Below are 11,099 nucleotides of genomic sequence, written 5' to 3'. Positions count from 1 at the left end.
CGTACAAATTGCAGTAAAAATATATAATTCACCAATCCATATACTATACACATTTTATGCTAACTCATATTAACACTGTAGTTTTGACCTGAGTGACTACAATTTAGAGTTGTAAGTAAAATATCATAACTAAAAAATGTGTCAGATTTGTGAACTTATTGTTCCATTAAAGGGGAAGTTCATCGATTTCAGTGAAGGAGTATCTTTTCTTCTTCTCCTGATGGCTACATTGGGCTTTACACAAATCGGCAGTGGTGTTGCATTGTGGGTAAAAAAAAATGTGGGGAATATAAAAGGCGATGTTTTTAGTTAGAGTTGCATTGAAACCGTTTAGGAATATGAAAGGAGTGCTAAACACTTACAAAGGTTAATATGTGTAAAGGAGTATGTGGATTATAACCATTTATTATTAAAATTAATAGGGTTAAAGACTAATGTGCTAACAACAACAGGAAAGGAGTTCCGGAGTCACCAAGAGTGTAAACTTTTGTAAATATTTGGCAAATAATAAAAATGTGTCTCTGTTGTCGCACATTTGGAAACTTCATTGATGACATCAAACACCTTACTTTGCTGCATGTCTACTAAGTGTTACTAATTACTGTCAAACACTGTGATTTTCCTCCATCATCAGCTTCTCATTTCCTTCCTCAACATTCCTGGTCGGCCTCTCCTGTCCCACGGAGATGACCCGTTTGCACAGCGTGAGCACTGGCCTGAACGGCTGAGCCTGGCGCAGGTCTTTAGATGAGCTTGTCATGTTGTTGACATCCTGCATTGGATTTAGGAAAACAAGTTGTAAACATAGCCACATAAGAGTTGATCTTAGTTATATTTAAAACTGTTTTGAATTCACTTACCGTGCACAGTGCAATCAAAATGAATACTGGGATGCAAATAAGCACAGAGCAAAGTATGACACCACCGAGTGCCATGTACCAAATGCTGGGTATGTAACCAATGAACCAAAACGCACCCCCAGCTTGATCCAGTTCAAACATCAGTGTGAGCTAGGGGAAAGGAAACAGTCCAGTTAGAAAAAAAGCAGGACTGACCACTGAGAGGTATGTGCACATACTGTATGCAAAGGTATAAGTGACTATATACAATCCTACAATCCTGAAGTGTGTGGCTTAAAGAGGAACTATGCAAGATTTTTACCTTCATTCAACAGCTTCGGAGTAATTGTGATGGTTAAATAAATGACTTGACTGGACTTGCATAGTTTCCCCTTTAACATAGAAAAATACCAGTATGCTCGTTTATCTGACACCTGTTAAGAATCAACTTTCTGTTCTGAAGAACAATTACCGATATGGCAAAATGAAATATGTTAAACACAGCAAAGATGAAAGGTCTGAGAGAGGGAAACAGGGAGACGTAAAGATAAGAAGGGCAGCAAAAGATCTGTGCTTTGACATAATGTGAAGAAAATGATGATTAGAAATGAAAACATGAGAGGAAGTAGGTCATTAAAGCAGAGAGCCGGAAAGATGGAGACACAAGGTGAGAGGAGCCAAGTGACAGAGACGTGACCCAGGTGTGAGGCCTCACCCAGCAGACGACTGGTATGATGAACATCCAGCAGTACTTCAGCACGGGGAACGGCTTGTACCCGATCATGTCCTCGATGTTGTCATAGAAACGGTCTGCACCTGCAGACCAGTCACGGACAGGAGGCGTTAGTCAATCAAAGGAGGACAAAACTGTTCTGTTTTTACTGGGACTACAATCAAATGAGATTCATTTGCATTTTATTTTCAACTTTATGGTTCTTAACCCTTCCACGCCATGTTTACTGTTACTTTTACTACTTTCTTTTAACACATATAGTTACTTTCACAAATGAAACAAATGGAAAAAAGGTACACAGGGAAATAAAACCCAATCTCAGGAAGACAAAGGGAAGATCTCGCGTGAAAATCTTGCATGATTTGCACTGACCGGCGGAACAATTTCTCATGTTGGGGCTTCAATACAAGAGTGACATTACAGACGAGCAGTATGGAGGAATTTGGATGTTTTTTGGTGTGTCTTTTTGGACGAAGAAAAGTGGTATCCATTCACAACCATTATATGGACAAATACTGCTGCACGGACCCCCCCATAACTCAGAGAAGGCACGCAGGACTCTGAAAATTCTCACAGCCCTTAGTCGACATGAGGGTGAGTAGATAATGAGTGAAATTTGAATTTTGGGTGAACTCTCCCTTTAATTTTACAGGTGTACAACAGCAAAAAACAGCTGTCGAACCTGTTTCGGAAGTAGTTCCATGAATGAGACAGAAATCGGCAGATTTGATGACAGATGAGATGAATACAGATACAGATTAGTTGATGAAGGAATAAATGCTGCAGTCTGAATCATGTAAGACGAGGAAATATTATAGAGCTCATTTTGGCAGCTGACCTGAATGTTGTGCACGCTGAAGATGTTGACACTGTGAGGTTAATAAACTACATAATTGATATTTTAAAAGTTATCACAGACAACTGGCATCATACTAATTTGGAGTATCAGTTATACCTTATTGGAAGATTGATCTGATATTCAAAAGTAATTCAAAAGTCATTTTCAGGCTTTTTGAGGTGAGTAAATCACTTTGGTGTTGGTCCAAAAAGGCATGACTTACCATAGACCCAGGAAATGATGACAGCCTCAAGACCAACGATGACAAGGATGGAAAAATTGCTGCCGCTGGCAAAATCAATTAATGTGAAGAGGTGAAACCCCCCCTGAAACATGAGCAGAAAAATCATGTAGAAAAAAAGTCAGTCAGAAAGGAGGAACTCTGTTTTAACATTTTCAGTACATAGCCATCTTGTTACACGTTTCTAATTGTATCACTTGCTTTTACTTTACATTAGTGATGAGTGGCAGCCCCAGCAGGAAGGAAACGACAGCAATGACCAGGACCAGTATCTCTCTGCCCAGAGGCCTCCTCAGGTAACGTGGGAACAGGTCTGTAATGGCTGTGGCCAGGGTCTCCATGCACAGACACTGTGTGGGCGCAGAGCGGGAGATTACCGTCTTTGTACAGTAACTAGAATATGACCTTGATTTGTTCTGTGCTGTAGGATATTGCCAACAGTACCTGATTGTCTAGTTTCAAGAGGAAGAGCATGGCGAAGAAGAGAATAGCCCAAAAAGATGAGCCAGGCAGCATTGACAGAACCCTGGGTATACCTATGAAGAGCAGCCCCACCCCTGTAGAAAGCACATGAGTACATTTATTCATGGGTAAAACAAAACAAATTCACAATAGAATATCAAAACAGACAGAAAGAAATTAACAAAAATTTGTGCAAGGTTTTTTTTTCATCATACCCTTAATGATATGCTGACCTCTGAAAGGTCTACATCATTTACCCTCATATTACTTGCCACAGTAACTGAAAGATTAACACAAGATGCCATCTTGTGGACATAAGTGGTTGTTGTCCATACTGCCCTCATTCACAACAACATAAATAATAAACACATCAACTAAGTTTGGAAGCCTACATGACTTTGAGAGCTAAATAATGAAGCTAGATAATGAAGAGGGAGACTTGACTCACCGGCATACATTAAGTCTTGAACATCATTATTGAGCTCCTCAGACAAAAATCCCATCATTGAGAACACAACGATACAAGCAAAAACATTGGTGACGGCAATCAGACAACATAGTATCCAACAATCCCTGCAACAGAAACAAAACATTAGCCTGCACTGTCAAAGAGGACACAAATTAAGGACGTGCATAGGTGGAGAGAGCAACATGTCTGTGAGTAAGGGCACTGACCTGTAGCAGTTGTTGTTGTATTTGTTGTAGCTTCCTAGTGTAGTCAATACTCCCATGGACACAGCATGATTGTAGAGCACCTCACACACTGCAGTAGTCCAAAGCTAAAGCGGGTAAGAGATGTGTAAGTATGTGTAAACTGAGAGTTGAACCTTGAAAGTTCACATTGTTGAAATAATCCGGTCCATATGCTTCTCATCAACCATTTGTCGGCTGAATGTATGCGTACATGTTTGTGTTTGTGCGTGTTTGTGTGGTCTTTTCTGTTTTTGTTTGTGTTGTATTTACAAGAATGTGCCCCGTGTGTGTATGGGGGAGGGGTTGTGGTCCTGGTGCTGGTCCTGACACCATGTGGTTAACATTAGAAACACCATGGTGGCGTGAGCTGGCAAAACTCCAGATGAACATACTGGTGCATGAACGGCTCTGAGTGACTCTCAGCCTTAAGTCTGTGGTAAACAGTCTCCTCCTCTGACACTGGACAAAGAGGAAACTCTTGTGTCCTTTATCTGAAAGTCCTCTTGGCTTCCCTGCATACATGCAGGTGCAATCAAATGCACAAGGGGACACATTCACACATATACAGTAACAGTGTCCAGATGTTGGCTGGAGTTCCTTTGTGATTTCCTGTGCAGTTTGAGCAGAGACTTAAGCAACACTCATTAGAAACAGGTCTGTTTTCACGTCTCGTTTTTAAGAGCATCTAGCATTGCATAACTCTTGTCCCATAACTGCTTTCATCTGTTTTCAGCCTTACTCTCTGTTTTCCCACTTGTGTTTTTCCATGGGTACTGTGTATGGTTCCCACAGTGGGGTGTTTCATAGCTGTTTCACAGAGGATGCACACATCAGTTTCTGATAGGAGTCCCATTTTGCCTTCAAACAAAAGAAAGGGCTAATACTTCAACATGATGCATCCAAGTAACATATTAGCAAAGGAATCCAGCAAAAGAGAAAGACTGAAGACACAAATCAAGTGTCTTCTTCTGATCTTTGTGCAACATCATTCTTAAAAAGTTTTGATTATTTTTATGTAGACACTTTTCAGAGGAAAATTCATGTAAACATGTGCATGTACACATGCCCGAATAGAAAGAGGAAGTCATTCCATGCCAGCCCATAGACAAATGCTGAGGCTTAACCCTTCAGCGATAAAATGTGACCCCTGAAGCTGGGAGATTTGCCGTGAACTGTCAAGAGGAAGGGAAACAGACAAAAGCAGATGGTGGAGGATGGGGGGGGGGGTCCATACCATAGGAGAAAGACCCCCTTTTTTAAGTCTCTCTTACTGGACAGATGCTCTCATTGTGCAACAGCGCCCCAAGCAGTCCAGAATCCATGTTTTTTCTATTCCCCTTTCAGTTTAGAGATGACATCATTGGACTGAATGAATAATGCACTGACAACGGTTTCAGCTTCAAGTTAGTGACTGGCTTTTTTGCATTTACCCGCGTGATGTGTTGGAGAGTAGCGTTTATGCTCCTGTGTGAGGATGTTGCAGTGTTTTTTTGGGTTTTTTTTTTTTTGGCAAACTTCCCACTAAAAATGAATCTTGGTTTGTTTTTCTTCTTAAGCCTCTGTCATGGGATCGGAAGCAAGAGTCAAGGCAATGTATAATGTGGGGTTGTGGGTGGGAGTAGTGGGCTAACAGGACACTGGATTCATCCTGTTGGGATATAGACACAGCGAACAGAGAGAGGGTTGTTGGGAGGTAAATAAAGCGGATGTTCTTGTTTGTTGGTTGAAATAAAAGTGCACTGACAACTTGATTTGAGAGTCACATATACCAGACAGCAGTACAGTGGCTGCACTGTGTATGTAAAGCAAAGCAAACAGTTTATTATAACATGAAGTTCTTACCCAGACATCATGCCACCGCCTGAAATCAGGTATGAAGCAATAGCCCAGGCCTGCTGCAGCTCCTGGGAGCGTCACTGCACGGAAGAAGAAGATGACCAGTATCGCATAAGGGAGCGTGGCTGTTACGTACACCACCTACAAACATAAAAATGCACACAAACATTTGATATGGTTTAAAATGCATTTACAGTACGTATGTCTTTTGTTATAGACATAATACATTCTCTTATTTCCTTGTGCTTGAATTAAATTAAATTGGCTGTAAACATATTATCACACAGTGCTATATCAAGCAAATAGAGAGCAATCTTATGATTTAGGTTTCTGGTCACTTAGTGAGTATAAATTCAATATTCATCCGAGCCTAAGTTTCCTAATATGACTGATTGTACCCCTGTACATCTGAAGCCGCCATCCACTCATGATTGCGCATTCATCAATCGCACAAGCTATCACTCTATAAATGTAGGATACAGATAATTTGTGAATGCAGTAATGTCAGTTAAGTTCCTCTTCTTTGTTCGTCTTCTGTTTATCCATGTAATAAAGGGAGCAGGACAAGGCTTGTAAAGTATAGATAGATCGGGGCATGCCATTTAAATTATGATTGTTTTCAACCACCAGATTTATCAACACCGTGCCAGTTTTACACCAAAATCAGCAACATACACACCTTTGATAATGTTTTTTTGCCCACAATAAATATTGTTTATATTTCTTACACATGAGTGCCAGTCTCTACAATTTTTGTAACGTTGTTTTACTGTGCACCCGGACCTGTCAACACTTTTTTGGAGTTGTGCGGATGTTCTCAACACTTGGGTCTCCACAAATGAAATTTGAAAGGCAACATTCGGCAGGTTTACGTAGGCTAAATCAAACGTGATGAGTACAAGAATAATTAATAAGTGATTTGCAAGTGCTATATAGAGACACAGTTACAGAATGTAAATTCATGCAAGTAGTTTGACACAATGAAAATAAGGATAATGGTTTTTGTGAGGACCAAACTGTCAATGTATTTAATTTTTGCCATAACAAAGTAGAGAAGGTGAGCTTCAGACAGCAGACTGTGCATTGAGGGACTGCAACCAATTATCCTGTATCCTAAAACAAGACTTACCTTTCCTGTGATTCTGATTCCCTTCCATGTGCAGAAGTAACATATAACCCAGGCAAGCAGGAGACACAGAGCCAGATCCCAGTGCACATTACCCAGGGACCCGTCATTTGAGACTCTTAACACACGATTACTGTGAGAAAGAGATAGGATTATGTTAACACACATACACAAACACACAAGTGACTATAGCCTCCATATACAACAAAAGTGAGCAACGCCCAGTTTACTTTGGATGGCTTCAGTTTTATAAAAACTGCAGGGAAAAAGAGCTCACATTGTTCTTATGATGTAGCACAGATACATATAGCAAGTGATATGCCAAACTCCTCTCACACCAAATCAGAGGATTATCATGTGAGGAGACCTAGCCATGTGTTGAAATGGCTTTAAACTGAAAGGAAAAAAAACAGGGGAGGGTTAGGCAACAACTATCAAAGCTGGAAGTTGAATAAGGTGGTGTGAGGGTTCATTTGTGGCTCCTGAGGGATGTAACTGGCTTGTTTTCACTGCTGTGTTGTGTGGGAGGGAACAGTTCACCTTGTGTTGATTCACCATTAGCATCACTCAGTACCCCAAGAGAAAAAATACTGCTTGGTATTTGGGAAGCATTAAAAGCTATTACTGAGGAATGTTCAACCCAAACAGAGTCTCACTGGAGACGATGATATTACTGGCAAGTAGTTGTTTTTTGTTTTGTGTTGTTTTGTATTATTAAAAATGCTGGATGTGCATGTGGATATGTTTTGTGTGTTACTTACAAATAATACTCGTGTTCTGGATCGTTCGGTGTCGTATCCGTGTCATTCCTGGAAAAATTGCAGGCAGGTAAGTAAAGTGAGTGAGTTGACATAATAATTTTAGACTGTGTGTAATTTTTTTTTTTTTTTACACATTTCCAGTGCATTCATTTTGAACATTATCACACAGACAATGCAGTTTAATCTATACAGTTCAAACAGAGCCTGATTTACTAAGATCCCAGAGCTCCCGGTCCTGGTCCTAGGGCTGAGCAGCCAGTTACTGGAGAGGGAGGAGAGGAAAGGAGAGGAGAGGAGCGCACCGGAGGAGAGACATGCAGTGTGCGTAGCGGCGCTAAAAGGACTTTTAACACACCTGAAAAACTGCTACAGTTCACTGGAATGACCCAGATGCAAGGAAATGAACTGATCATGTAACTAGCTGCAAGTGGAATAACTGAGACCAATCTGTAAAATGCAGATATTTGCATATTCATCAAGGAAAACGCGCTAAATGGATTGTGCGTGCTATTTTGCCTGTTTGAGAGATGCAATTCTTGATGTAACCAGTTAGTAGATCAGCTTCAACATGCGTTTGCACGTGCAATCAAGTTTGCACACGTTTTTACACATGCAAACCTTTAGAAAATCAGGCCCTTCGTATTCTTGTGATAACTGGCCCTTTGACATTTACTACAATTTGACACCCTACTTGTTTTCTAGATTTACTGGCTGCACTATTCACCCCTAAACTGTCCCAGGGGAGCAATTAATAGTGTCAGTTTTTATCACAGAAACAGATGTAAGACCCTCCTCCTCTGAAAACATAAAAGCAGAGGTGTGTCCTGAATCTCTTAAATCTGTGGAAGCCTAGGACAATCATGTATTTCTTAATATTCTTTTCATGTGTCGGTTCAACATGATGGGTTCAGTGTTTATGGCAAAATTACTGACAGTTCACCAGGTACACTGCAATAACAGAGATGTAACTTACACATACATGTAGTCTGTGGGGTCTTCAGGCAAAGTGAGGTTGTTTAGAAATGACCAGTTGGTACCAGGGCGAAACAAATGAGGGTTGGCAAAGATGCTGACATGACTGTGACATAATTCTATAAGAAATAAGAAAGAGGGATATTGATGGTGCACACTGCAAAAATACTAAAAGGTGTAGGATGATATGTTTTGTGTTTCCTCTGAAGCAAGATTTATAGCATAGTAGTGTGTGTGTGTGTGTGTGTGTGTGTGTGTGTGTGTGTGTGTGTGTGTGTGTTAAATTCTATACAGCTAATAAGATACAGATGTGCCTTACCAGTGTTCCACGAGTTCTCACATGTGGACCAAGGCAGAGGACTTCGAAATGAGTTAACAAAGTAGAAGATAGTCCAAGACAATGCCACGATGAAATAGATGTTCCCATATGTCACAATCACTTGGGATGCAATCCCAACCCCTGCAGAAGACAGTGAATGTTCACATCGTTAGTGAAAGTTTCTCACCGCTGTCCTATCCTGTTATGCAACAGTTACAACTCCACTGGGCTGGACTGGGTCCCAGGCTCCAACACTGCATACATGTGTTATATGCTCTGACAGTTACATGTTATTATAGATCCCCTTGGTTTAACATGACAAGTTTGAGGGTTAGTAAAAAAAAAAAGAACTACTAAAACCCCACAAAAACCACAACTTAACTGCCAACAATCAAAGTTTGGGGAAAAAAGCTTATATGTCCTACTATTTAGTTTCCAATTGACAATGAAGAAAACACAACATTTCCTGTTTGTTTCTCAACTAATTCTTGCATCATACTTTAACAAACATATACCCAAGCCTTTTCATTTACCCTGAAACATGGGGCAGATCTTCCTCCAGGCGGTGACCGCACCCTCACTCGTGTACTGACCCAAAGCCGTCTCCAGGAACAGCATGGGCATGCCAATGAAGAAGAGGCAGATGCAGTGGGCGTACAAAAAAGAACCTGAAAAGAGATGCAGATGAATGTAGGCGATGTGAAGCAAGGGGTTACTATACTAGCACTGACAACGTCTGTAAAACCATATCCTGCAAAGTAGCAAATCTTCTACATATTAAAGGATTATTGAGAAAACTGATCATGTAACTACAGTAGCTGCAAGTGGAATAACTGAGATCAAGAAATTCAGAATTCAGAAATTACACCAAGTCTTATTGACCCCATACATAAAATAATTATGTAGGCTACAAACGTCAAAATATTTTTTTGGGAGGGACAATGATATAAAATAAAATCACCTGTTCCCTGTGTTTCAAAGTGACAGATTTACAAATTTGAGTGTCATCTTCCTCTGTTTGTCTAACTCTTGTTCTTGTCTGTTCTTCTATGTCTTACTTTGTTGCATTGACGAATCATTGCTTGTGCATGTGTGTCTTGTAAATAGGCACAGACAGGTTTTCAGGCTGTCTGCCAAGTCCAACCTCTGCATCTGCTTGTTTTCAGCCAACATGTACATATTCAAACCTTGCCCCTCACCTCCTCCATGTCTGAACATCAGATAGGGAAATCTGACTAAAGTTGGCAGGCCAAAGAGGATCCCAGTCATTGATAACATAAACTCCTTTTTGTTGGCCCACTTCTCCCTCGGCCGGACCCCTTCATCTGGCCCCACATTCCTATCGGGGTCTCCTTTGACAGTCTCCTCAGTCATGGTCTCTCAGCCTGTTCCCTGCACATACAGGACATTTGAGGGGTTGTTTGTTTATTGTTGACAATTCTCATATAATATTTTTCTCTTATTCTGGTTAAATCCTCTCCAACAGAAAGAGAATGTAACAATTTAATCAAAACTTCAAACACATATTTTGAAGAAGAAAAAAAAAACAAAAGGAAAACTTAATCTACTTAAATAATTACATTTCTCTAAATAATAAACGACTTGGAATTTCTGTTACTCACCCGCCGATTTCCCGAGCACAACTGTCTGAGCAGTTGAAGTAAAGACCTTTTGTAAACAGGGGAGTGGCCTAAAGGATGCCTGGCTGCTATACAACTTTGTTTTCCCACCATAGGACCGCGTTCAGTGGTGTGGGAGACATTAGAAATGACAAAAGTAGACTGGGAGAAAAAAATAGAAGTCTACTCAGGATCAAATAATCCTCAAAAAAACATCTGCCGATGCAGTTCAGTGTTCAGTTTAAAAGCATCATGTTTTATAATGAAGTCTAACAGTGCACAGCAATAAGTTCTCTACCACTCCCCTCACTGTCGCTCTCTTTCTCACACACATACGGTAACTCCCATAATTAAAAAAGAAAACCTGTTGGAGCTGCAAGACAGAACTCGTCCCTGGTGTTTCTATAACTCGATTAGACTTATTTTTATTTTATTTTATTTCAACACACATTGCCAAGCTTTTTAAATCCCAATTCCTTTGTCTATGTGCGGTTTAACGCTAAATACTTACGAGCGGTGAGTTTCTGCAGGGATTCAGTGCCTGTCAGGACGGACTGAGGGCTGCAGAGCTGCATGAGCATTAAAAAGGGGGCGGGGTTACGTCATACTGACGCGTTACCGTGCCGTGCCTGACGCTCCAGGAAATAAAAGTAAACAACG

General features: G+C 40.6%; 2 protein-coding genes across 2 annotated transcripts in view; both read right to left on the bottom strand.

The window, feature by feature from the left end:
* The window catches only part of LOC311006903 (sodium- and chloride-dependent GABA transporter 2-like), a 48,974-nt gene extending 37,880 nt beyond the window's left edge, over positions 1 to 11,094 (bottom strand). The window contains exons 1-6 of the mRNA XM_083999926.1: positions 10,951 to 11,094; positions 10,020 to 10,212; positions 9,354 to 9,488; positions 8,821 to 8,961; positions 8,503 to 8,620; positions 7,530 to 7,577 (exon numbers count right to left, since the gene is read on the bottom strand). Of these exons, the coding sequence (XP_083856052.1) occupies positions 7,530 to 7,577; positions 8,503 to 8,620; positions 8,821 to 8,961; positions 9,354 to 9,488; positions 10,020 to 10,194 (617 nt within the window). The 5' untranslated portion in view covers positions 10,195 to 10,212; positions 10,951 to 11,094. The remainder of the gene's footprint in view (positions 1 to 7,529; positions 7,578 to 8,502; positions 8,621 to 8,820; positions 8,962 to 9,353; positions 9,489 to 10,019; positions 10,213 to 10,950) is intronic.
* On the bottom strand, positions 325 to 7,074 carry LOC311006460 (sodium- and chloride-dependent GABA transporter 2-like; the record flags this gene model as incomplete). The annotated part of the gene is made up of 11 exons (XM_083999305.1): positions 325 to 772; positions 861 to 1,010; positions 1,555 to 1,655; positions 2,634 to 2,736; positions 2,864 to 3,001; positions 3,096 to 3,208; positions 3,562 to 3,686; positions 3,789 to 3,892; positions 5,649 to 5,783; positions 6,772 to 6,901; positions 7,046 to 7,074. The coding sequence occupies 11 exons, from the start codon at positions 7,072 to 7,074 to the stop codon at positions 605 to 607; spliced, it is 1,296 nt and encodes a 431-aa protein (XP_083855431.1). The 3' UTR covers positions 325 to 604.
* Positions 11,095 to 11,099: the final 5 nt, after the last annotated feature.

Source organism: Trachurus trachurus (genome assembly GCF_905171665.1).
Source record: "Trachurus trachurus genome assembly, chromosome: 23".
NCBI lineage: Eukaryota > Metazoa > Chordata > Actinopteri > Carangiformes > Carangidae > Trachurus > Trachurus trachurus.
Note: the sequence above shows the minus strand (reverse complement) of the source record. Positions and strands in the feature narration are given on the sequence as shown.